At 53.0% G+C, this 27061-nt stretch overlaps 1 protein-coding gene across 5 annotated transcripts in view; it reads right to left on the minus strand.

Moving 5' to 3' along the window:
• LOC144935421 (histone-lysine N-methyltransferase ASH1L-like) overlaps window positions 1-27061 on the minus strand; it is a 106879-nt gene that overhangs the window by 48848 nt on the left and 30970 nt on the right. For 4 of the 5 annotated variants that reach the window (XM_078862036.1, XM_078862037.1, XM_078862034.1 and 1 more), the window contains exons 3-5: window positions 21694-26224; window positions 7534-8104; window positions 1765-2049 (exon numbers count right to left, since the gene is read on the minus strand). In XM_078862036.1, the coding sequence (XP_078718162.1) occupies window positions 1765-2049; window positions 7534-8104; window positions 21694-26224 (5387 nt within the window). The remainder of the gene's footprint in view (window positions 1-1764; window positions 2050-7533; window positions 8105-21693; window positions 26225-27061) is intronic. The other variant, XM_078862035.1, reaches the window with a different exon arrangement.

Raw genomic sequence — 27061 nt, forward strand, 5'->3', positions numbered from 1 at the left:
TTTTACTGTGGTGAATGTAGCGGTCTCGAGTGGCTGGATGGGTCATCTTAACAAATTGCATACAACGTATACAAATTGAAAGTCATCGACGCTCATGCATGCTATTCGATGGATGCATCGTGTGCTTGAGAATCAGTATTGATCAATAAATGTCTGCGTTGTTATGCTCCTGTTCAATGTTGTTTTCGACTTCAACGAGCACGCACTGTTCAAGTAAAAAAAAACGTCGATTAAAAAATTACATTCTGCGGGTAGGAAGCTTTTCAATAACGTTTACATTGTACTTAAAATAATTACGCTCCACAGAATTTGAAAACAACCCTTTGCCGAACGTCAACATGCTGAGTAGCTCATCAAAGGCCATCACGTTTGAGCGGAGCTGCGTTTTCTGTGTGGCGGCGATGGCTGCGACTGCTGCGAGACGACGACGGGGGAAGAGTGTCAGCAAATCCCACGCTTAAACAAACAACGTTCACGCAACCCCTGCGAGCATGCGCCCCCGCGACTTCCCTGCCTGCCAGCCACCCACGCGCATACCCCCCCCCCTAAACTACACGGGTTAACCCACTTGGTTTGAGGAATTCTGGATGCTTCTAGGGGTCGTGTGAGGCCTTGCAGATCCACATTCTTTCCCAGGCGGCCACTTTGCCATCCCGCATCGCATTAGGACAAAGATTCAGGATTTGTGCTTGGCTTCAATTCCTTGTGCATGTCTCCGGTTCGCTCTCTCGCTCTCTCGTCCGCTCGCTCGCTCGCTCACGCCCTTTTCTTGAGCGACGGCAAAGGCAAATGCGCGCGGTAATTGCGAGGCAATGAAGGGCGAAGCTGTGGACGTGTAGACCCATTAAGTACTGAAGGCTTAATGCCTTCAAATACCTTGGAGGCGGCACGCTGATGAAAGGAAGCGCTGAGCTAATTGTGAGATCAGTCTGAAATGAGGCCCACACCATTACACAAATTCGACAAACCACTTAAAAATCGTTTGATCACGCGACTTGGAGGATTTCTAAAAATTAAATCCCAAATCGAAGATGCGAGGATTCCCCCCCACCCCACCCCACCCCACCTCCTCCTCCGCTGCTGCTTTGATTCACGCCGAGAAAAACTTGAAAGTAACGAGCAGTCAATTAAAATTCTGCGCGATCGCGACATTAGTTAGTGAAATGATTTTAAATGTGCACAATTGGGCATTTGAAGTTTTCTCGTGCAAAATTGCGGTTATCTGCCCGCGTGAACTTTTGTTGTTGCTTAAATAGAAGAGCTTTCCGTGATGCTTCACAGAGTTCCTTTAAATATATAAAGCGATAATAAAAGCGTGTTGCGAAGCAGAAGGGATAATGTGCATTTATAAATATACATGTCAAAATCGCAATCAATGGCGTTGGCGGAGGTGCACAAGCATAAATAAAACAAAAAGACTCACCACATTTGATTAACGCTGCCTCGCAGGCCATCCAATACACGTGAGTACAGTAAAAGTGTGAGTGACGAATGCGGTGAGGTTTTTTGTTTAAATCCGAACATAATTTGTAGGCATGTAACAATGATACCCCACCTCAATCCCTCTACAATTCAACTGTCGCGATTTACGCGGTCGATTGTACGCAAGAAACAAGTTATTTCAAAGCACAAAAAACCCCATCAAAAGCAACAATCGCTTTTAATCTTAGAATCAACAATTTATTAACATTGCGGAGCCTGAAACCGAGCAATCACCCTAACACAGGAAGAAAAACAAGCACCAGACAATCATCTGACACTTACGTATCCTGCTTGTAAACGTCAGAGTAGAGGCCCGCGGTTTGGTATCTCTTCTTCGCCAGTCGTGGCCCCCTCCGGCCCTGGCCATCTTCGGCCATGGTTAGGTCCAGCAGAGGCGGGGAGGCCGGGCTGCTGGGCAGCTGCTGCGATGGCTCTTCGCTCGTCTCGAAGCCACCGGCGCCAGCTCCTCGCTCCGCACTCTCTCCATCACCGCCACCACCGCTGCTGCCATCGCCATCCCCGCCGCCGCCAGCCGTCATGTCTATCTGCTTGTCTTTCCCGTCCAAGCTGCTCCGGGAACGAGAGGACGGGGTGGGAAGAGGTGGACATAAGGGACGGGAAATTTGTGTGACCGTCACAAAGATGTCGTTTGACCATCGGATGGCTCGGTGGAATGAACTTGATGCCTTTGCAAGTGCGAGTACGAAGGGAAAACTCGGTTGAGTCCTCGCGTGTTCGAATGAGCCTGGGAAAAAAAACAACTAAAATCTAAGGTTTGAATGTATTTTCGTAGGTGTTAATGTTTCCATTGCTTTGTGTGATCTTTTACGCTTATAATCAAATTAACACTGGGCATTTAATGACGCACCAAATTCACCAATGAAAATCAATGCATGCATAGTATTGCATTTGAGAATGGATTATTTCTTAATTCGTAGATGCTGTGGTACAAGTGGTTCTCGTAACCACTCGGGACGCTACATTCACCACAATTGCAAAGAAAAAGGATTGATTATTATTGAATCTGGATTGCACTCATTGAATCGTGACATTTAATCGAACCAACGGGTGGCGGGAAAACGGAGAATCACTAAACGCCTCATGATATAACGAGCTATTAATGCTTTTCCCCTCACAAATGTTGGTGGATTGTATGTATATACGTTGAAATTAGTTCGCACCGTACGTAGCCAACCGTGCTAATCGGAGGTCAGTGTACACAGTGACTTGGGTTTGATTCCTGGCCAAAGCGAACTAATCATTGGCGAGTGACGTCTGAACAAGTCCTGGATTACCCCCTTCGCCAACCCACACTGATAGACGTGGATAAGTATGCTCAACGACCCCGTCCCCCCTACCCCTCTATTGCTAACATGGCATTAGGAGGCTTTTATCCAATGGAATTAAAAAGGATTGCCAACAATTTATATATATATAATGTAACACTAAACCTTCTACCCTTACAAACCATACGGGTTAAAAAAGTTCTAACAATAAGTAAGAATTATTCACAAATGTAAAGCGATTTCCCGCTACTGTTGCCGTACTTTGCCTGAGGCCACATGGCATGGCAGGTACGCCAACTGGTACCGGCTAAAGATCGGCCAAGAACGAGGAGGGAGAGGGTTGAGCCAAAGACCCGCCATTTGGCAGGGGACTAAAGGAGCACCGTAGCAGCCAGCGGCCAGTAATGGCCACCGAGAATTTCACTCTTCCAACAAAAACAATTTTCAAAAAATGCCACAGCACAACAGTCGACGGAACCCCTGCGTCAGCAACGTCTACCACGGCGCGGCACGAATAAAACGCACGTCTGAAATTTCTCAGCGCTTATTAAACCCGCCAAGAAGCAAATATTGCTCCCTATTTCTTTACAAAAACAAAACATTTGCTCGCATATTTTTTCTTAACGTTTGAACATTCGATACCATTTTGTTTCAAATGCCACACCAAAAGGCCGACTCAAGTCTCCCAGTTGCTGACATGTGGAATAAGCCTCCTTCATACCCACGGTGATTATACTGGCAGCATATCGCACCACCGCGGCTGCCACTAGCTCCCTTGCAAGTGCTGGAAACCTGAAATAAACTGTGCGGTGTCCCACTTAATCCCTTCTCCCCCCCGCCCCCCCGATGGGAGAGTAATCCCACATCCTCCGCGAATTTGTGCGCGGATCTGTGTGCGTGCACGTGTCACTCTCTCTCTCTCTTTCTCCCTCCTCGGAAAGCCGCATTGAGCCAGCGAGTCAGAAACAGTGAGCGAGTCTACAGACAACCACGGCCACCAGTCTCGAACTCCCTCAAGGGACGCCGTGGTGGCGATATGTTAACTCTCTTGCATAGTATGCAGGAGGTCGTGGATTTGATCCCGACCCTGACACCTGTATATTTTGAGTTTGCATGTTCTCCCTGTGGTGGCGTGGATTTCCACATGATAAGCCACTTCGTTGCACTATCACTTGTGGCCAGGTCGTTTATGTAAAAGAGCTACTGTATATAGCTCAGTGGGCCTTATCTGGTAAAATATAAATCACTCTGGGAAGACGATTTCCCCCTCCCACTCGGGATTCAATGAATTGTTATGATACAGAGATGTGATCCGCCTCATGAATCGATTTTTTCCCATAAACATAGTGGTAAATCGCAGCACCTCCAGTGAATGCACGGCTCAAGCTAACTAATAGCGCGGAACAAACGCGCTATTTAACACGCGCAATTCCATGCGCGTATCGTGAGCTACAGCATCAACCCTTCGAGTGCCGTGTGGGATCCACACACCAGGAGGTGGTTTGCTTCGCCACACGCATAGCCTGCGACATTTAACAGTTTCCAAAACAGACTTTGTTTCTTCTTTAGAGGCCACCGCTGGCATCGTGTGATGTGATTTACATGCCATTTTTGTTCAGGAGTTTCCTGCTTATAACTGTCTGTGATTGGATAGAATTCATCACGTAAATCTGCTTTAAATTTGAAAATGTTTTCAATGTCTCATAAATGCATTAATTGACGGAATACATATGAATTATTTTTTTGTTTGTTATATATACCCGATTCATAAGTAGAATACTTTTTTTTGAAATGGCATGTACTTTATTAGCCATATATCAATTTCTAAACCCATCCTATTTGAATGAAAGGCATACATTTTTTTCATAAACAATTTAATTTGAAATTCACCAATTGCCCAAAAACTTCTAAACTAAAATCCAACCTAACTAAATTATGTAAAATTATAGTTCATAGTTTTTTCTCTACGGTAATTGTCTATGTGGACACAAATGTAGGATGGATGACAACAGGAAAATTAAACGTGTGTTGTTCGGAAAAAACGTAAGGAACAGAAAGGAAGACCTCACAGATAATGGCTTGATGATGACATTATGAGAGATTGGTGCCGGAAACATGAGCCACTACTTGAGGTAAGTGGAAATAAATGGTGGCGGGTTTAACGACGCATTTATATTTACACGATGTAACCCAACACACCTGTATTATGGATGACATTGGTCGCGAAAGGTGCAGTGGACACCTACGGGGCTATCTGCTCATGGATCGTGATGATGAAATTCCCCAGATCTTACTTTCAAAAGTGGTGTTGTGTCTCGGTAGGCCATCACCTGCTTCGGAACAAGGGGACCATTTACTGTGCTGTGAATTATAATATTGCACGCGGGTGGTGACGATGTGTGTACTGCGCCGTGTACCCCGGCGACCCGAGGTCGATTGCCGACCACGGCTGACATCAGCGGCGAGCGGTGTCTGACCCGGTCCTGGGCAACCCCCCACCCACAGTTCACCAACCCGCACTTACCAGCGTGGGTGAAGTATGGTCACATAAACAACCCCCATGGTTGACGCGGGGTGGGGAGGTCTTCATGCAGCAGTGGATTGACAAGCAGGAGGTAGATGATTCGTTCTATGATCGTCGTCGTTATATTGTGGACGTTCAACATCCATCCATGCGTACGTACGAGTGGAGAAGGACTCGGTGGCTTTGGCATAGTGCGAGGGGTGGTGATACAGGAGGGGCCGGCGTTTGTGTGAGGGAGTGCGCACACTCCCTGCGTAAATCAATCCGCGGGAGTGAGCGATGTGGAGCAATCGCAACCCCTAAAGGTCCAAATCGCTCGTCCTCCCACGCCATTCGTACTGCTCTGGCAACGATCGCAGCTTTCAGCGTTCCACGAGGCTGGTCACGTAACGTGAGCACAAGTGGCTGCAGCCAAGGCCTCTCGGAATGGAGTTGAATATAAAAGCCTCTGCCGATTTTTCCATTTGACACGTAACAACGACGAATCAATTCACTGAAGTCGAATCTCGCGTAAATCTAGGTTGAAAACTCATTTCTTCAGAACTGCTTTTTGTGTTTAGTTTGTTGTCCTTCCCCCGCACCTCTGACTAGCACGGTTGGCTACGTGCGGTGCGAGACAAGTTCAACATAGTATATACATACGTAAATGACGCTATCGTCAAACTGCACGCGAAGGAATCAATGATGTAAGATTTATGCAAATCATACCCAAATGTTATGTTTAATGCCACGGTGCGGGAAGCCTTCATCCAGCAATGGATTGACGTGGGACTGTGCATTATTATTTCTATTATATTTCAGAGGTTATCTTGATTTAAACCCCAAAAAAACTTGCATTGTCTCCATCCCTCACTTTCCCCCGAGGGCATGAACCGTTGCAAAACGATCGATGCATATTTTATTTATTTATATGAAATGTACGCAATTTAAAACGGCAATATTCAAAATTAAATTAAAACCTTAAACGAAACGGACCTTCAAACCGCATTTTAGCGCGCGCATCGATTTGCCCTTCACCACTCAGGCTTTACTGCCACGCAAAACTATTACAGTCATATTTAAAGAGCGATAATGTTGGGGATTGCCGCGGTAAGCGATGCGGGTGGCCGTTTAAGCATTCAAAATCAATATTTATACCCAGGAAACCCTACTCCCTGCGCCGAATCCACACAATGCCTCAGCTGATGACGTTTCAGTGGCGACGCGCGCTGGCGACGGTACTGCCCAAGGCGGGCGGCGCCACGCGCAGGCGCCTCGATGGTAAAAGATGCAAAGGTGCAGCCCTGCGACCTCCTTGCTCGCTCCGCTGCTGGAGGAAGGGGCCTATACGCTCCTCCGGAGTATATTTGGCTCTTCTTCCACGCCGGCCAGACATCCCGGAAGAGGCAAGAATATCCGCATTTTACCCCGCCGCGGGTCGCACGCCGATCGACTTGCCGTTGTGTACCCGTGTGTACCACCTGCTGCCGTGTGGGCCGGAGGCGGCGTCCGAAACTCGGCCCCCAATTTTCCAACTGCCTCGTCAGGAGTTTGGATAGAAATGGCAACCCTCCGGATCGCAAAGCCCCGTGTGCTAATGGTTACGTCGTACGGTTATCCCCCTCGTGACAAGACTCTCCCAAATTAGACGTCACATTAAAAAGCCACCGAGACCGCGATTAAAGTATTGCTTTACGCTGATGAATGCCTGCCTCAGACCGTGAACGTTGTCGGGGTTTATGTTGGTTGTGTAACCGCGAATTGGGTGCCCGCGGACTGGGAACCTCCCGCAAGTGGGTGGACGCTGTCGTCAAATAACGAACCCGGTTTCTGCACAAAAAAAAACTAAACGCTGAAAGCTGCACATTTGTACTTGAATTTATTGAATGTTCAGCAATGTAAGCATCCACCTAACCAGACATTTGATGAATCGTCACAATTTTGGGTCACGATTCAATTTGAGCATCCATTCGCTTGGTGTCGATTTTACCATTTGCATCGTTTCTCTTTGTTTTCTGTAAGTCACGAACTCGGGGTCAACCATTCGATTACAAACATCGATTCTATGCGTCTCGTTTTTGCCACCTTCTTCTCAATTTCCCTGTTCCGTTTACGTAGCTGTGCTCTCTCAATGAGCCTAAACGTAATTTACACATAGCTGGCATGCACCGTGAGAAATCGACTTCCTCACTCGCACTTCGACCAACTGCAACTCGATTTCAATCGGCAGCGCGTGGGCGTTCCTCCGTCTTGAGCGCTCACCTGCCGTCCGCCTCCGGCTCCTTCCCCCGTGCAGGACTCTTCTCCGCGACTTCCCGAGTCCACGGCCCGTGGCTCCCTTTCCTCTTCACGCCCTTCCTGTGCTCGGCGCGCTGCCTCCTGGCGCCGTGCACCACCCACTCGATGGTGTCCGTCACGGCGTCGTCGCCGCGCCCGGCCGCCGCCACCGCCGCCGCCGCCCCCCCTCGCCCGGTGGCGACGCGCTGGGAGCCCACACAATCCACCGCGGCCGCCGCCGTCGTCGCGGCTGCGGCGGCGGCAGCAGCGGCTCGACGCGTGCGCCCCGTCGCCGGTGGCGACGGCGACAGGCGCTTGCGTGGGCGCCCGGGCCGCCGCTTGACCACGTTGTTGCCGGTGAGCGAGGCCCGTTGCAGCTTCTTGACGCGCAGGATCCTGTTGAGGTGGTCCAGGCTGCGCTTGGTCGACAGGATTTTGGTGAAGTCGCAGTGGCTTCTCTCCGGCCGCTGGGCCCCGCTGCTGGCGCTGCCCAGGTGCCCTCCGCACCGGGCCCTGCCCGAAAAGTCGTCGTTGTCGTCCTGTGCTTCTCGTCCTGCTGACAAACGAAACAAAGCGAAGGGAACGTCAGGAATGATCAGAGTAAAGATGCACACAGAAGGCAATTTACAGACAGGAGAGGGGGCACGATTGCGACCGCAGTGTTACCTATCGGTCCTCCCATCGTTCCTTGCAATTCACTGTACCGCATGTGCAATGCACACAGACTTTTAATTGGAAGGAAGCTTCGAGCCAATGCCCACACAGATCCCGGTTGTGCACATGAGACACTCGCGGTTCGAGCGCCAGACACGGTGTGATGTCTATCGGGGGGGGGGGGGGGGGGGTTGACGCAGCCCTTCATCCCCTCCAGGGTCAACAAAATGAGTGCCACTTCATGGGGTGCCAAAAGTGGTTGTCCTGTGGATTAATCTGCCCCTGCCATGGGAATGTGGAACTTACACCACTGGCTCGAGAGATGAGGAACTCTTTTAAGAAGGTGGATGGACACACTGGACTGCAATGGGGGGGGGGGGGCATCCAGTAGTGGATCGATAAAAGGGCTGTGCATAAACATCGATAGACGCTATGCAGGCTGATATTGATCATTTCAAATAGGATTTGTTATTGTCTGGATAGACAAAGAAAGATCCCTTCCCCCCGTATAGCCTGAACAGACTTTTGGGGCAAAGGTTGTTAGCGAGCAGCTATGAAGGCCGGCACAGCATGCGAGGAGGTGGGTGGTAAGCATCACGCCCGGTCGTCTTTGTCTCCCCAGTACTGAGGTTTCCACACCACACCTTCTACTCAGTTACGGCTGAGTCGACCTAGAGGAGGCCCAGGACCGGTTCAGATAATCATCACTGGTGTTAGCCGCGAGAGAGAATCGAACTTGGGTCGCCGGGTTCGTAGCGAAGTGTGCTAACCCCTCTACTGCCGCTGCCTAGGTAGACCGCACGCACACACACGGTTACAGAACTTGGCTGAAATCCGTGTCCCGATTTATGAAAGTTACCCCGCGCACGTCACTGCCGTCAAGTTACACGGTGTTCCATACGAATGGAATGCAACAAAAAATAAACAAAATAAGTGCAGGAGGCACGGGAAGGGGGAAACGCCGCGGGCCACGGATTTTTGGCAGCGGCGATGGAAACTGGAGGTGTAATGACGCATCAATTTGTCAATTAAAATCGATTCTTGAACTCTGGATTCATTAATATCCTCGCGTGCGAGAGAATGAACATTTGCAATTTGTATACGCGTGGTAATTTGTACGTGTGCGGTAAAGGGTTCACGTGAACTCTGCAGCCAGTAGCGATCGCTACCTTCTGCAAACGTTTTTTGTTTAAAATTCTCTGGGGTTGGCAGGGGGGGGGAGAAGTGAATATTTAGTTTTTCATACTGAACATAGTGAACATGCTCCAGGTGGCAGAGCTGATATTTTTCCAGTCTGGGTTTTTCCAGTCAAATATTTTCTACAGAAATCACAAGCTCGTGCACGCGTTATTTTCTCTCTTGTGTTCACACAAAAGACAGCGTGCACCCTTGCATTGTTGAATTGGCCGCTAAAATCACCTCCCCCGGTAGGGATGTTCACAGGGCCACAGTGCCAATCGGCGTCGCTCGCCCCGATGCCACGCTTGTAATGAGGGATTACAATTATTAACTTATTTATTATAATTATTGCTTCCTAAACTTGTGTTGAATCATTGGTAAAATAATATATTATTGAGATTTATTTTAGTAAAAAAAAAATGGCACTGTCGATGCGATAGATGCACACTGTTAAAACGTTACACGCATCACAATGGAAAAGAAAGTATCACCACGAATCGTGACCTCGAATCACCGTAATTCATCCATTGCTCGAGGAAGGGAGGTAAATCGTTACATTCATACGTGTACCCCCCCAAAACATTACGAAACGTTCAAATTACCGATATCTGACAAATTATTCAACAGCGGCATTACAACATAATTGAAGCCTTGTGCGCGCACATTAAGCACCGCATTTGTCTGCGCCCCACGGACTTGGCACGACAGCCGGTGCCGCTTTCACGCCAAGGGCGACCGCGCCCATTGGTCGCGAAGCGCGAAATATTAAATGGACTTTTCGCTCCGGTGGGAATGGTGGCCTAACAGCAGTGGTCGTGTGTCCCACATTCGGCCAGAGGAGGAGGGTGGGCGGTGTGGGTGGACGGTGTGAGGTGGTGTGTGTAGGGCAGTGCCGCATTATCCTAGTAGCAAAAGTAGCTACATATGTAGCTACGGGCCTCGCACTTTCAAGGGCCCCGCACTAAATGCTTTCGAGCTATCAATTCCGGTTCAGGGATTCTGCCCTTGCTCTATTACTATAGTACTATACTGCCTTCAGCTTTTATGAAAGGTTAGCGATTTGTCGTATTATCTGGCTGTATGGCAAATACATAAATACAATTACTTTACTATGCAAGTAAAACATTTATGTGTTTTAATATTTGTGTTTTTATTTTATTTAGGGCCCCTTTATAACGTATGCTACAGGCCCCGCACTAGCTTCATCCGGCAGTGGTGTAGGGGGTGGGGATCGGCGACCTGAGTTCGATTCCAGCTCACGGGCCAACACCGGTGATGATTATCTGCACCGGTCCTGGGGCTCATCTTAGGTCGACTCAGCCTCCAATGAGCGCCTGGTGTGGTGTGTAAACACCGCCACTGGGGGAGACAAAGGTCGCCAGCTGTGGTGTTGGCATACCTGTCAACCCCTTATCAGTGGCTACATTATTACAGACCAATTCAGACCTTATAGGTCACCCCGTGCCCTGATAAATCTCAACGTTCATCCTACAAAGTCCCATCACAAGGGAGAAACATAAACAGACAAACATTTTATTGCCCGTATTGAAACGTCTGTACGCCGTATGGACCTGAAAAGGAAATTTCCTTGTACAAGAACACGGGTTGAACCGTGTGGGTTAACAGGTATGTGTTGGCCACCCACCCCCTCATGTGCCATGGCGGCCTTCATAGGTGCTACTCGCTAACAGCACTTGCCCCAACAGTCTGTTAAGGCTATACAGGGGATCTCTGTCTTTAGAGGGTGGCGGGAGAGGTCACACAGGGGTGAGTGATGAGAGTGACACCTGTGGGTAACTGGTTAGAGCCTCCACGGGGCAGAGGCAGGTTGGGACAGAGCATGAGTCGGGTCATTAAAAAAAATAATATATAAATATATAATCGCGCATGGGGATGTTAAACGCCTTGCTTTCCCAATCAGCTATGGCATTCACACCCAGGCGTAGTGACAAAAGGCTTCGGCGAGCTTGCGCAAAGGACTGGGGAATACGGGGGACCGTATGCGTGCATTCCGGTTCACAGGCACCGACCCCCAGTTCATATCGCAAACGTTACACGGCGTTAATGCCGTACAAGGTTTCGCGGTTGTACCGTGTGTCTCTCTGTTGCCTTTCCGTGTTGCACCGCCTGCCGTCGGGCACGATGTCCAACGTTTCGCTCCACATGCTGGGAGCTCCTTCAGGAAATTAACTCTAAAAGCTTCCACGCAAGCGGAGCGGAACGTCAGACACCGCGCCCGACATCCCACGGTAGAACCCCATGACACACCAGAGGACCTCGCACGGCACTAGCCCAAGGCGACGGGCCCAAGGCGACGGGCACACCGCTGGCCAGCACTGGTCCAACTGCACAATATTATCCAGGCCGCAGAGATCGCAAATGGGTTTTGATTCCTTACCTGTACCCGTACCCGGTCGCACCAGGGTCACAAATGGGTACCCGTACCCTACCCGAAATGAGTGACAAACGGTTACTCACCAGTGACTCACGGCCTACCCGTACCCGTACCCGGCCGCACCAGGGTCGCAAACGGGTACCCGTACCCGTACCCGGCCGGGTACGGGTAGCCGGGTATCGGGTAGGGTACGGGTATCGGGTACCCGATTGCGACCTCTGCCGGGCCGTGAGTTTGTATTGTGCCTTGCATTACTTCCAAGTCTGCCTTACCAAATAATAATGATCCTGTCCTTTAGTTTCCCACGAAAGCCTCGCTGGTCAAGAGGGTCCTGCGGCGGGATGTTTGGCCGATTCCATTCTTGCATGATTGACAAAGGAGACTCGGTGTCTGATCCCCAGGCACTCGCCTGGTCAGATAAAGGCTAATGACTAACATTAGGTCTGTCGCCCAACAGCAATGGCCTCTCAGCAGGCAGAGGGAATGATATGTATCAGCTGGTCCGGCACGTCTTAGGGTCTCAGAAACACGCTGCTGATGAGGGCGACGATGATTTTAGTGGCCCCCGTTGGTGGATAAAAAAATATATATATCCCGAAAAATGTTCGCTGCAGCCACAGCTTCATGCCCAATGCAAACCATAACAAAAGGAACCTGACCCACGACGCACAGAGGCTGCCTTCGTCGCAGACTGTTAAGTGGTCCTCTCCCCCGCTAGAAATGACGGTGTAAGCAATTTTCCCGACCCACCCCCAACAGCTCCCTGCACCCCACCCGCCGCCGACTTCCAAAGCCATCCCACCAGTCTGTGCAAACTAAATAAATGAACGTACGAGCAGCAGCAGCAGAAGCAGGAATAAATGCATGACCAGAGGGCGGAGGCGGCCCGGCGGTTGCCATTGGGAGCCCCTCGTGCGGGGTAGGAGGGCTGAAGGCCCGGGAGCGGAGCGGCGGGATTTACGGCGCGTGTGCAAATACCGCAGGCGACGACGCCGGGGGCTCGCGGCGTGGCAAAAAAGGGGACGGCGGGAGAGGCCGGTGCCCATGCCAAGTGTGTGAAATGCATCCCGTCGCGATCGCCCGGCCAAAGCTCCGCCAAATTGCGGCGTGTCGTGAGGGAGGGACGCGGTGCGGACCGACACGCGCAGCCCAAGACGCTTTTGCAACCTCGCGCCTTAAATGTTAAGAATGGCCAAGGCGGTAGTGGCGGCGCTAACCGGCACGGCGAAGTATGGTCAAGCACCCCCCCAATACCGGACAAGGTATGCGGGGAAGCCTTCATCCAGCAGTGGATTGAGTAATAGCTGGAAATTATTAATGAAATTATTATTCGATTTAATATACAGGACAGCGCCTCTGTGATGCGGTGGGACTGCACATCCCGCATCCTATTATCCGTGGGGTTATCCGCAAATTTAATCCGCACGCGCGGGGCATAAACGCAGGTAATTGCGGAAAATCGCCAGAATATGGTGCAAACATTCAGAGTTTCCATGGACCCCACAGCTTTCTGCGGATAATAGGGGCCACGGGCAATAGGGACATTGATATGAGGGTTTCTCATGTTGAGAGTGTGGACGAGTGCGTACTGCGGATTCAGTTGAGTCCGGTGACCTTTGCTCAACCACGTGAGAGAGTTCACCGCCACGATAAGCCCGTGATTTTTGCGATTGTCGATGGGGCTCTGCTAGTGCATATTGAACCAAGCGAACAGGGTGCCAATATTCAGTAATAAATAGCAGGAATGCAAACAACAAAAATAAGAGGAATGTGAAAGAGAAGCACATGAATGCATGCCCAAGTTCGAACTCCACTTACCGTTCCTCACATTATTATTAAAGACATACACTCCTCCTTATCATCATTCACCAACTATGCTAAATGATATTAGGAATTCTAGATTTGAAGCTTTCGTGACTGCAAGGAATCATATTGTTAGGTTTTTTCGGTAAAGTCACGTAGGTAAAACATCAAAATTAATGAAAATAAAATAAAATAAAAAAAATTCACGACGTTTCGGAGGCAACACAAGTCTCCGTCATCAGGTGGGACCGTCACAGCCAGATTAGTGGGACCGTCACAGCCAGATTAGCTGCATCAGCTAATCTGGCTGTGACGGTCCCACCTGATGACGGAGACTTGTGTTGCCTCCGAAACGTCGTGATTTTTGTTTTATTTATTTTATTTTCATTAATATTGATGTTTTACCTACGTGACTTTACCGAAAAAACCTAAGAATATGATATTAGGAAGCCACTAGACATATGCTCTTTTAAAACTAGATTGAAAACTCATTTCTTTACAACTGCTTTTTGTGTTCTTGGTTCTTTCAGTGAAAACCACAACAAGAAAATTTGAAAAAGTGGCGGTTTTTTACATTTTCTTGCTGTGGGTTTCACACCTGATGATGATTGCTTGTGTTGCAATCAAAACGTCGTGATAATTTGAGTGTTTTATTTATTATTATTTTATTACTTCCCTTCTACGTGACTTTACCGAAAGAACCAAGAATATGAATCCCTGCAGTCACGAAAGATTTAAATCGAAATTTAACTGCTTTTTGTGTTTAGTTTTTCGTCCTTCCCCCGCACCTCCGATTAGCATGGTTGGCTATGTACGGTTGTGAAAGAAGTTCAATATACAGCAACATACATGATGGATGAAGACCTCCACACGCGCTGGAAATCTCACAGTCCCCACGAAGCCACAATTAATCTCACTCCGGCGTGGGATCTAACATTATCAATGCAACCTTGGGGGGTGGTCATCCTCTCTCAGACACGTTCCCTCCTTTGGCTGCCACTTCATCACCAGTCTCGTCCATTGGCCATCATCTCCATCTCGTGACATGCCCGGGCCCAGGTGTGCCGACTTTGCCGAACGGTCAATATACGATGCGTCTAACGTTCCTCTATCAATGTGCCTCTCCCTCTCTGTCTCTCAGTGTAATTCCAAGCATGTATCATCCCTCCCACTCCCCGGTGCTTCTGTGGATACTAATACCATGGAGATGGAGCGTTGAAACCAGCTTGCGCGCAGGCGCCAGATGTGTTATTACATTGCAGGACCTTGAGAAATGGCTACGGCTTCGGGAGGCCTTCATCCAACAGCGGGTTGACCACTGCTGATAATTATGAAGTGTGTGTTTAATATGGGGGTGCAGTCGTGCAGTGGTCAGCGCATTGCGCTACGAACCCAGACACCTGAGTATGATTACTGCTTGCAGCAACGGTGACGAATATCTGAACCGTTGCCTGGTGCAGTGTGTAAACATCACCATTGGGGAGACAAAGGCGGCTGGGCGTGGTGGCGGCCACCCACCCCCCTCGTGTGCCATGCCGGCTTTCATAGGTGCTCACTAGGAGCACTTGTCCCAACAGTCTGCTAAACGCTACAACGGGGGATCTTCGTCTTTGTGTTTTAAATGCACACAAGTACTGGGGCATGGTTGTTTTTACCGAGCCATTAGCAAAGACAGTGGGCACAGAGGGCACACTCTCTCAGAGACAGCAACACCTCATCAAGTTTAAATTTAGACCCTGCCAGCAGCTTGCATGCGCCTCCACTCGCCAAATAATCTCATAACGCCGGCATTAAAGATAGAAGCTGGATTCGTTCAGGGTTCATGCGTGCAGCCATCTGTGCACAGGTTACAAGCAGAGAGACGCCAAATGCCCTCGCGCTCGCCGCACTACCCACGGAGAGACGTGGCGACACAACGGCTCGTCGAAAATAAATCGCTTTTTCTGCCCACGATACGTGCCACGAGCAGTGCGTTTTAACATCGAACTGTTTGCAACTCATATGCGTCACACGCAAAATTATCTCGTGATGTATTTCGGCGACTTTGGTCTTCGAAACCCGGCGATGACAGGAGGAGGCAAAGCAAGAGCAGCGGAAACGGGGCCACGCGTCCCGCTCGAGAACGCGCGGCGCTCGACGGGGTTTGTCCATCCCGGATAGTCTGCCTCATTGGCCGTCTTCGGATCCGCAGATAAGACACTGATGGAAGACGATCATCCTCGATCATCCTCGATCATCCTCGACTGCGAGGGATCACCGACGATGTGGGTGAATAACACTGACAAAACAAAATGAGCAACAATACAAATGGGGCAGTAGAAATGAGTCAAAAGGAAGACCCAAGTAAATAACACGTGACCAATTGCATGGGACCTCCTTTGCCAGCACCCAAATATGAGAACAGGTTTTCCCCTCTGGTCTTTTGGCATCCTCTGGTCTAACACCGTTTGAGACTAGGCTCCAAAGAAAGCTGTCTCTGGTGTGGACCAATCAGTTTAAAAGACAATGCATATATTATCAGAGTATATTTTTTGTTTGCATTCTGACCACAAGATTCCTTGTAAAAGGTTTCAGTTTGGTGTTTTAACATCTTAACACCTGTTTTGTTTGCCAGATAAAAGGGGAAAACCTATTCTCACATGACCAATTGTTGAATAGAACGGTGACAATTTCATTGAATCGCTGCGGAGGTGAAACGTCCCAGGTCGAGTCCGCCACCGTCGTTTGATGGCGATCCGGGCAAACAAGTCGTGACATCGGGATGCAAGCTCAGACTCGCGCCCCGTTGCTCTCCTTCTCAAGAGCCATGAGCCGGCTTCCGTGCACGCGCTCCGTCGCGTTTAGTAACTTCCAAGGAAATGTCAGAATGTCTAGATCTGAAAAAGGGCCATTGCCTGAAACGTAAGCTCACTACTCTACACTACACTAAAAACGATTTTGCTCTGTACCTCCATATCTGTGCCACCAAATGAATCTGTGGAAGTATCCCATGATATGGGCTCCCCCGATTTTTCACATTATCCGGGCTTAGTCATGGATGAGAAGTCACAGAAGCGTCCCTTTTTGGAAGCACCGAACTCGTAGGTTATTTTCGTGGTTATCCAGAGATGAGAGGAGCGAGCCGGCATTTGCCGCAGACGTATCCTACCACCCGTGCCTACCTGCGAATAGCCGCGTGGATAACAGAAGTAAATCTTTGCGGGGGAAAAACGAGGCTCTAACAATAGCACCACCCAACATGAGCACGGACAAGAGAAGTTGAATCGTTTACATATGTCATCATCATCATCAGCATCAATAGTCTATCCACTGCTGAACGAAAGAACCCTCAAGCTGCCTCCTGCTAATTTCAATGCTCCATCTCCATGGTGGGCACAAACTCAGGCGCAATTCCCTCCTTTGGTTGCCACTCCGCCGTGACTCCTCCAAGCCAAGCCCGCTCTTCTTTATCGTAAACAAGCAAATATCTTCGAATAGGCGAGTGTGCAGATAATGGTCTACAGTAAGCGCGTTGTAAACAGACGCTGTATGTTCACTCTCTCCATGCACCGCATACGTACGTGCTACGTAATATTAGATTATCCTCACTTAAAAGTGCGTGCTGCAGTGTAGTGGCCAGCTACAGGGGCCAGCGGGCATCAGAAGGCAAGAGCGCTGATCTCCAGCCAAGCCGTCGCACGCTCCTGGCAATTTTAATTCCTTTCCCGTATGAGTCGATGGAAAATTCCATCTGTGGTTAGCAGTGACAGCACGCACACCGCTCGCTCTCCGAGCTGGGTCACCGACCGACCCAGAGAGGAGGAGGAGAGGGAAAAACAACGACCAATCACGCGGCGCCCACAAGCAATCTAGTGGCGGGTCAAATGAGCATGTGCACAAATCATTCGCTCGCCAGTACGCTCGCTCCTTCCCCCATTCACTCACTCGCTCTGTTCTCTTATCCACTCGCTCATTCACTTGCTCCCTATCTCATTAATTTGCTCGCTCATTGGTCTCTTGCTCATGAATTAATTAGTCCATTAATGAATTAATTTGTTCCGTCCTTTGCGCGCATGCTTCCTCGTTCGTGAGCTCCATCATTCATTCATTCCCACATGCATTTGTGTGCTCATTCATTTTTTTACTCATTCGTGTTCATTAGTTTGCTCACTCGTTCACTCACTCCCTCATTCATTTGCTCCATTAATTAATTTATAAGTGCCCACTTTCATTCACTCATTTATTAATATCCTACCTCATGCATGCTTTCATTCGCTAACACATTCACCCTTTCCTAAGTAAATTAATTTGCTCATTTAATCCTTACAATTACTCCGACGGTTATTCACTCGCTCATTCATTCCCTCAGTTGCTCACTTTTCTCCATAACTCATTCGCTCCCTCAAATGTATCTCTTCGCCAATCAGTCCTTTTATTTGGCCCACTTTATTCGTCCGTTGGATGCGGTTCTGACGATTGGTCACTCTGGGTTGCTTTTGACAACGGCCAATAGTTCAGTCCCTGAGGGCCCACCGTGTATACATCGGGAGCCACAGCAATTCGTCGCAACGTCGGCGCACACTTCTCACAGACAAAATGCAGTTGAATCGTGTTGCCCATTTGTGTCTGACGAAAAATACACTTTTATTTACCCGTGGGGAAAATAAAAAAATATCTCAATGGGTATCGAGAATCATTTGCGGGAGGCTCCCGCCGCGTTTTCCGTGACGTTTGGCCAATTCTGTCGTACGCCAAGCCAGACGATGTTTGCAAAGTCACATTTATTTATCCTACAATACCGCCAAATTTTTAGAAAAATACCTCATTAAAATGCGTCATGCTGCTCGCGTTCCTTGAACCTGTGATGATGGTCATTGTTACCGTCATTACCATCACCATGCTCGACAAGGCCATCGTCATCATCCTAACCTATTACCATATAAGAGCTCCTTCTCCAGCCAGCACCTGGCTCGAATCAGCTCCCACTGGTTGCTGTCAATTCGACATTCTCCTGCAAGGTCATGTCAAGGTAACTGGAGAATTTCATTTCCAAATCCACATTTACAAAACGCACTGTTTGTTTGCCTGCCCAGTTCTACCTTCATTCTTTTTTGTTGTTGTTGGATACAACCTCTTTGATCTTTACCTGTGTATCCATAGTAAAATGTTAATGCGCAATTTAATTGTGGGACTGTGTGTTATCTTGGTGTGGTGTGGAACTGTTTTTGTTGCTGTGACGCCTAGCCCAAGCTTGCATTTGGTGTTGAAATATTGGCAGCAATTTATGTACTTAATAAATATTTATTTCAAGTCACTTGCTTTACCTTTTTTGCACTCGGACCGTTTTTTCAATTATCTGTTGTTGTAAATGTTGCTGACCCCGTGCCCCTACCGGGCATCTGTGAAAAAAAGAGCTTCATAGCTCATCGGATTCCTCCTCCAGTCTAAATAAAAGATTTTTATTCTGATCTAGTTTGACGTGACCCAAGGGGAACCTCCTGTTCTGTGATCCCCATCGCCGGCGAGCGACACTGGCTCGGACGCGCTCCGCCTCGCTCGCCCGACCGCTCTGCTAAGAGCCGTCCGGTCTGCCCTGACCTCTCAGGCTCGCACGGAGTCCATCTGCTCGCCAAGTCGCGACTTGGATGGCGAAAAAATCAAATCTGAAGAAATTCATGGCCGCGAGGGGGGACGGCCAATCGGTTTTCCTTCCCCCCTCACGGACCCTCGAGGTGTCTAGCTTTATTTGCAACAAAGGACGCAGCCAAATGAATAAAAATGCGGGGGTCTTTTTTTTCTTTCCCCAAGTCGCCCTGCGCCGCGACTTTCTTGTTTTCGCAGCTGCCGTCTAGCCGCGTAAATTTATCAGCTGCTTTTTTCAAACTGCTTTTTCAAGCCGCAGCGATCGCTATTCCGCATTCACGAGCTCTGCAGCTGCGAAAGGACTGAACGTGTCTCTTCATAACGCTTAGCAGAAACAGCCGCATGAGAGCACTTGAGCAAAGAAATATCTTTTTAAAAAATTGCGTGCGTCAGACATTTTTTTATTTAAATGAAAAATAAATAATCGACGCCAATAATAGTAACACCAGAGTGTACCTTTCCATTATTAGACATTTTCCTTCACACGATCCCTCCAATAAACACGTCAGAGACGACAGCGACAGCAGCAGCCCTCTCATCTCTCACTAATAAACGCTGCCTGTCAGGGTGCGGCTTGTTGCACGGACCAACAAAAGGCAAAAAAAAACCCCGACAGATCCGCTCTAATCTGCAGGAAAATCCCTCTCCTACCTTACAGGGACCTCCCAAGGACATGCGCCCCCATAAACGCAGCTGCCAGAGTTTATTAACTGGGTGAGAAAAAACAAATTGGGCGCAGAGCAGATTATTGGCCCTAATCTCTTATCGCTCGCTGCGGTTTTATCGGCGGCGGGGCATGCCCACGTTTTCACTGCGGAGGAACAAACCTCGCCCGACCCATAGAGGTGGTGGCCACAAAACACCGAATGACCGCTACGAGGGCTGCATTGTCATTGTTCAGCCTGCGCCAAGGCCCACGGTACAATGGGGGGGGGGGGGTGTCTCGCGAACACATCGTGCGGCTGGTTCCGTGCGAAACAAAAAAGAAAAACACAAAACACAACCCCCACCACCCTCCCTCCCTGGCCTCCGCCAGGCCACATCGTCTTTTGTGCCCCCCCCGCACCCCGATTTCGCCGGGAGTCAATTTGATTCATGAAAGAACGCGTACCCTTGTCGCACCATCAATTCCACTTTGGAAGTGTGTCATAAACCATCGCATCCCGCAGCAATACCGCCGCGGCAGTTTACTCCGCTCGCTCGCGGGGGACCCCGGGGCCCCTACGGCGAATAACAGTGACCGCGTGGAGACTTGAAAAAAAATCTCCCGCGTATTTACTGGGGAGCGACATCAATTTGGCACGCTGCCCACGGTAAAAAAAAATACGTCACCCCCCCCGCCCCCCACACACCGCCAACCAAATCGGTGTCAATCGGCGAACGGCACCTAACAGGCGCGACACCACCTGTGTCGCTACGGCGGGGTTATCGAGCGACACAGGGGGGTGGTGGGGGGAGGGTCGCGGGTGTCCAGACACCCCCCAAAGTGGTTATACATGGCCACGGGTCACCCTCACTAACCTTTGGAGAAATGCATGGTAAGTTTGAATGTGCATTTTTTCGCTTTTCTTTGACAAACGCCGATCGATTATCCGATTTCGTTACCGAACAGAGGCTCTGCGCACAGTAGCACACGATCGGTGGCAGGTTCAGTACCGGGTCACGGACGCAATCAGTAAACGAACCAACAACCGGGAAGCATTCCCAAGAAGGGCGCCGCCAGCTTTCGAAGCGCGGCTGTGCCCCTGTGGAGGGGACCGGGTTGTTACGGCGGGGCTGGAGGATGAGGAGGACTGAACCATCCAGCGGTTGTCCCTTGAGGCCTGGGTGGCACAGAACATCGCCCGCTCCCGCCCCCTGCATGGCGGCTCAACACCGGGGGGTTCCTCGGGAGAGCCGTTGCCGTCGGGTCTCGGCGTCGGCCGATTTCCCACGCCAGGACAAGGAACCGCTCTGCAAGGCTGCACGGTCGACGGCCGAGAGCGTGCGTTACCGCCCCGCCGAGCGAGGAGGCGAACTTTATCCACAGTACGGTTCAAGTGTCAGTGGGCAACCGCAGTTGACAGTGACGCCACCAAACCCTAAATCAAAGACGCTGGCACTAGTACTGGTGTCACTACGCGTAGAGTTTTGAAAAATGTAAGAACAACTGACAAAGAGTGCTTTTGTCACTTCAACGAGAGCATGAGGAGGCCCTCATCTCCCGTTTACAGCTTGGAACTTGAAGACGAAACTTTCCGTTGGACAACTACTGTCGACCTCCCCGCAATGCGGTACTCGTTTCTATCAAACCTGGAGAACGTGAAGCCCGTCAGTTGCTCGCTCGAACCACCAAACCACCCGGCTGAATCTGATCAGCACGTCGGACTGAACCAGCAACCTCCGGATTGCAAGCGCAGTGGCGAAAACCACAGCGCCCCCATACAGAAGCTGTTACGAATGTCGAGAAGCATAAACCTGGAGATGGCGTCATGCCGTGCAGTGTCCCTCACCTGTGGTCGCGTCTTGGCCGGGTCGACAGCACCGGCTCCACTGCCTCCAGTCTCTCCTGGGCGATGCTCCCCGGCCCCACGGTGGCACCCGCGCCACGCCGTCCTTTCCGATTACCGCTCTCACCTCCTCCTCCTCTTCCTCCTCCTCTTCTTCCTCCTCCTCTTCCTCCTCCTCCTCATGCTCGTCAACCTCCTCTTCCTCTTCCCGCTCCTCCTGCTCCTCCTGTTGCTCCTCGGCACCGAACCCCAGGCCGGGCGGCTCAGCCCGCGCGCTGCTCTGCAGGGCGCTCGCAAACAGGTTCTCGTATTTGCCATGAGAGTCTCTGCGGCTCACCGTTCCTCCTCCTCCTACACCGGCGGCGGTGGTGGCTGCGTACTTGCGCACACATTCGCCGATGGACGGCGCGTCCACCGCACTGCCAAAGAATGACGGGCTCCGCTCAAACGGCCGTCTCAGAAACTCGACGTCAGAAGTGCTGCTGCCCTTTCTCCGGCCCAGGACTGCAATTTTATTCTGCTCCAGGGTCCTCCACTGCCAGCTCCCTAAGCCCATCGATAAACGACTGAGCGGATGTTGCTGCTGCTGCTGCTGTAGAGGTTGCGGCGGCTGCTGGTGTAGCTGCCGCTCGCCGAACTCGCCACCGCCCTGGAGTTGTCTCCGCTTCTTCTGCGCCAGCCGCTCGTCACGATGCATCCACTGGAAGGAGACCGCCTGGGCGCCAGCCTTGCCGCCGCAGCAGCGTGGCGACAGGGGCGAGGCTCCGGCTCCCGCCGGCTCCGCCGAGCAACCGCGCTCCTTCTGCTGCTTTCGGCCGCCACCCTCCGCCGTCGCGGCCGCCACCGCCGTTGGCGCCGTTGCCGTCGCCGCCGCGACCACCTGGCAGTGGACGGGCGTCGCCGAAGGTGCCCACGAGTGGTGGGCTTGCGAAGGGTACCGCCCGTAGTAGCCGAAGTTGAGGTTGCTGGCGGTGAGGGTGGACGGGGCGTAGCGTAGCCCGAAGGTTGAACGGTACTGCTCGCCCAGGCACCGGTAGCCCGGGGAGAGCTGCGACTGCTCGCCGTACTTCTGTCCCCGGGACGCCGACCGGCCTTTCTTGCTCCTGGCCCTGTGCTCGCCCGCCGAGCGAGGGCCGCCACTGACGCCACCGCCGCCCCCGCTCAGGGCGTCGTGCATGCAGGGCAGCTGTCCGGGCGACCCGCCAAAGTTCAGGCGGAACAAGCTGGGCAGCAGGTCCCTGGCGGCGCGCGGGGGGTGCTGCCTGCAGCTCACGCGGCACTCGCCAAGCTTCGAGACGACCTCTTCCAACTCGGCGGCGAAGTCTGCATCGCGGTGCCTGCCGCGCTTCAGCTGCATCAGCCGCCGCTTGCGCTTGTGCCGCTGCTTGCGGGCGGCCGAGCGGCAGCCCGGCCGGCACGACGGCGACGCGATGAGCGCCGGGCCCTCCGAGGACGACGCCACCGACCCGCGGTCGAACGAGAAGCGCCGCGGCCCGAGCTGGCAAAGCTTCTCGGCGCGCTCTGACGTGCTGGTGTTGTCCGTGGCGATGCCGCTGTCGCTGGGGCTGGCCTCCTCGCTCGCCGGGGACGGCATTGTTTCAGAGAAGCGCGACGGCGAGCGCGTCGGGTAGGCCGGCTGCGGTGAGAACTTGAGGCCGGCGCTCTGCGCGCCCTGCTTGAGCATTGCCTTGGTGGCAATCGGTCTCCGTTGCACGTGCAGCTGCTGGTGGGCCAGCGGCTGCACCGCGGGACCGCCGCGGCCGTATTCCTTGCCGCCCGCGCCGCACGCGCCGGGACTCGAAGATTGCGACATCAACGGCGGCAGCAGCGGCGGCGGGGGTGGCGGTGGAGGTGGGCGGACAGCGGGCGAGAGCAATGGAGGGGGCGGCCCCGACGGCCCGCGCTGAAAGGCAACGGGAAAGCCGAGGCCGTACGAGGCCTGGAACAGGTTGCGGCCAGAGAAGGCGCCGGAGGACGGCTGCGGCGGATCCGCCTTGGGCTTGCGACCCCTCTTCTTGCCCACGTAAATGGTACCGCGCTTGCTCACGTGGATCTGCTGGCACTGCCGGGCGCCGACCGGGGCGGCGATGGGGCACGGTTTCTTGCTGACCTCGCCCAACCTCACCTTCGACTTTCCCCTCTTGGCCTTGCCCGAGCTCGACAGAATCTGATTGAGGATTTTCTTCCTCTTGAGCGTTTTCATTTTGTTGATTTTCGTCAGCACGGTGCGATTGTGCAGCAGCTCGCCGAGCGCCTCGCCCTGGCCACCTCCCGCCTTCTGCCGAGCCACCTTCTTGTGACACCCGTTGGCCGGTGCCGCCTTCAGTTTGAACCCCGCCGTCAGCGGGGCGCAGGCCATCGCCGCCGCCGAGGCGCCCGCGTCGCACACGGACAGCTTCCTGGGCCGGCCGGGGCCCCTCTTGACGGGGACCCTCACCGTGAGGCCCGCCGTGTTGGAGTAGAGGGGGCCGCCGAGGGCCAGGGTGTCGTAGGGCTGCAGGATCACCTCCCGCTCGGGTGCCGCTTTGGATTTGGGCGACGACGGCGGCCAGTCCGACGCGGCGCTCTCGTCTGAGGGGGCCTTCTTTAAGTGCTTCGTTTGCGGGCGGCCCCTCTTTGGCTTGCAGAGTTGGTGGCTGCCGCTGAACGTGCCCTGCAGCAGGTCCTTCACTTTGCTCTTCCCGAAGACAGACCTCGCCGCTTTGTTCTTCATCCCCATGAATAAAGTGCTTCTCCCCACCTTCTGCTTGAATGGCAGCAGCTCGTGGCCGACTCGCTTGAGCTTCGGCTTCATTGCCTTGCTCTCGGGCCACGCGTCGTCTTCCTCCTCCTCGTCCTCCTCGTCGTCCTCCTCCTCCTCGTCGTCATCGTCGTCTTCATCGTCGTCGTCGCCGGCTACAGAAGAGGCCGCGGCAGCGGCAGCAGCGGCGGCGGCGCGGTCGAGGGCCGCCGGCTTCCCGTGCACCGCCACCGCCACCACCGCCGCGGCACCGCCCCGGCACCGCCCGCTGCTCCTGCGGTGCGCGTCCACCTCGTGCACCGGCGTCAGCACGGGTGGCTCCAGCGGGCGGTTGTCGGATACATCGCGGCCGGCCTCCGTCTCGATCACCGTTAGCTTTGGCGGTTTGCCCTTTTTCCGCTTGGCCACGCAGCCCGAGTCGTGGGGGTCCGGTTCCGAGGCCTCGGCGCTCAGCTGCGTGGCGGAGGCCAACGGCTGGCTCTCCATCGGCGAGCCGCACGCCCACGACGGGGAGGAGCCCACGGCGGGGCTGTTGGCGCTGGGCAGGGAGCCGCTGCACGCCGCGCGGCGTGTGTCCCGGGCCGACTCGGCCTCCCCGCCCAGCATCGACGACACCTGCGACTCGCCCAACGGCGAGTACGAGCGCGGGCCGTCCACGCGCGCCGCCTTCGAGAAGCCGAACGGCGCGAGGCCGTCCTTCGGCGGTGCGTGGTCCTCCTCGTACGGCATCTCCGCGTACTTCCCGTATGCAAAGCCGGCGGCCTTGGCACCGGTGGCGCCATCCGGCCCGGGCGCGTCCTCGGAAGCCGCGTCCTCGGCGGGCTCCGCCACCGTCGCGCCGACGGTGCCGCCGTCGCCGTCGTCCTCATCGGCGTCGTCCGGGCGAGTGGGGCACGCCGCACCTCTGGGAAAATCGTCTGCAGAGCACGGTGCCGGCGGCGGGGGTGGCGGTGCGCACGCCGCTGCGAGTTTCGTGGCGAGCCCGTCCTCGCCAATGCCGCCACCCTCCGCCAACGGGCCGTCCATCCCGACCCCGGGCTCGTCCTGCACGTCCCTTTCTGGCTTTTGGAACGCCGCCGCCACCACACGCTCCAAGCTCTTCGACTGCCCCATTTCGGCGCGCAGGTCCTCGATGCTGCGCAGGCTCAGCTCGATCTTGCCGTCGCTGTCGAAGTCGCTGTCCTCCTCGTCCAGCGACTCGGACATCATCTCGCGGTAGGCCCTGCTGTGGAAGCCGTTGTTGATGATGTCCGCGTTCAGCTCCACCGCATCCAGCTTGTCGTCGGCCGACGCGGCGTCATGCAGCCCCACGAGCGACTCGATGGGATCCATGCCAGGCAGGGCGTCGGCGTCGCCCGCCCGGTACGCCGCCGCGGCGATGTCGGCCAGACCGCCGTCCGCGAGGTACGAGGCCATCATCGCGTCATCCCCGTGGCCCGCGCACGGCGACGCGCCCGGCGAGGGGACCCCTCGGGGCGAGGCCCGTGCCCCGAAGCCGGGGAGGAGATCGGCATCGTGGTAGAAGGCACTGCCGGGCTCCTTCCAGCCGAGCGCCGCGGACTCGGCCACTCCTGAAGCTTCCACGGCGTCTGCGGACTGCGGCGTCACAAGGCACTCGATTTGCGAGATGTGCGTCTCCGATGCGGTGTCGGTAGTGGTGGCGGTGGTGGTCGCGGCCACCGCCGCTGCTGCTGCCGCCGCCGCCGCCTTCGCTTCTGCGAAACCGCGGGGCTCCTCCGAGGCTCTGTGGGAAACGGCTCTCTCCTCCGCTTGTTTTTGCAACTTGATCCGACTCTATTAACGGACAGGGGGGTGGGTGGTGGGGAGTGTAAAGAGAGGGAGAGAGCAGGAGAGAGGGATACAGCGGGAGGAGAGGGCAAAAAAGAGACGTTAGAGCGAGAGTCTGCATTTCGCTTGTCAGCTACACACTGTGAAACCGCACGGTAAGAACAGCTACTTCGCTCCTTTATTTAAGAGACTCGCAAAGCTTTGTATCCCTAAAAGCTCTTAAAAGACCATCATCTCGGAGCCAAGGTGAATTGCGTCGTGGTTTTTTTCTTCTCCTCCCCGGCCGAATTGCGGCCAAGGGAAACAAAGGGGACTGTTAGATCGTGCCAAACAGATTTTCACACCAGTGCCGCCCTCATTTTGCAGACGTGTACAACCCGACGCGAGAATCGAGCACCGCGCGACAGGTTTGCTCTTTTGCAAGGCGGGGCTGGGGGCGCGGTGACAACGATTAAATGCCCCTCAATTGCCCCCACCAATGGCAATTCGATACATTTTCTGTGATTCAGGGCTATGATTCCGTTCAAGAAATCGATTGTTTTTTTGTTGTATTATTTTCGACGTTTGTATTGGGGGTTGTTGTTGTTGTTTCATCGGTCTCCCTTGCACGGCCATGCACTGTACGCAGCATCGCCAGAAATGTAACATCCGTGGCGTCGTACGCACGCAGTTTACGCGGGCGGGAGAAACACAGACTGTGGAGAACGTGACCGTAAATACGTATCGCGAGTCCCAAGAATCAACATCAATCGATGAACCCCATGCGTCGTTAAACCCCTTAATAACAATTACATAATCGGCGAACTGCACCGCCTGTCTCCGTGCCCCACCCCGCCCATAGGG

Source organism: Lampetra fluviatilis, chromosome 13 (assembly GCF_964198595.1).
Source record: "Lampetra fluviatilis chromosome 13, kcLamFluv1.1, whole genome shotgun sequence".
NCBI lineage: Eukaryota > Metazoa > Chordata > Hyperoartia > Petromyzontiformes > Petromyzontidae > Lampetra > Lampetra fluviatilis.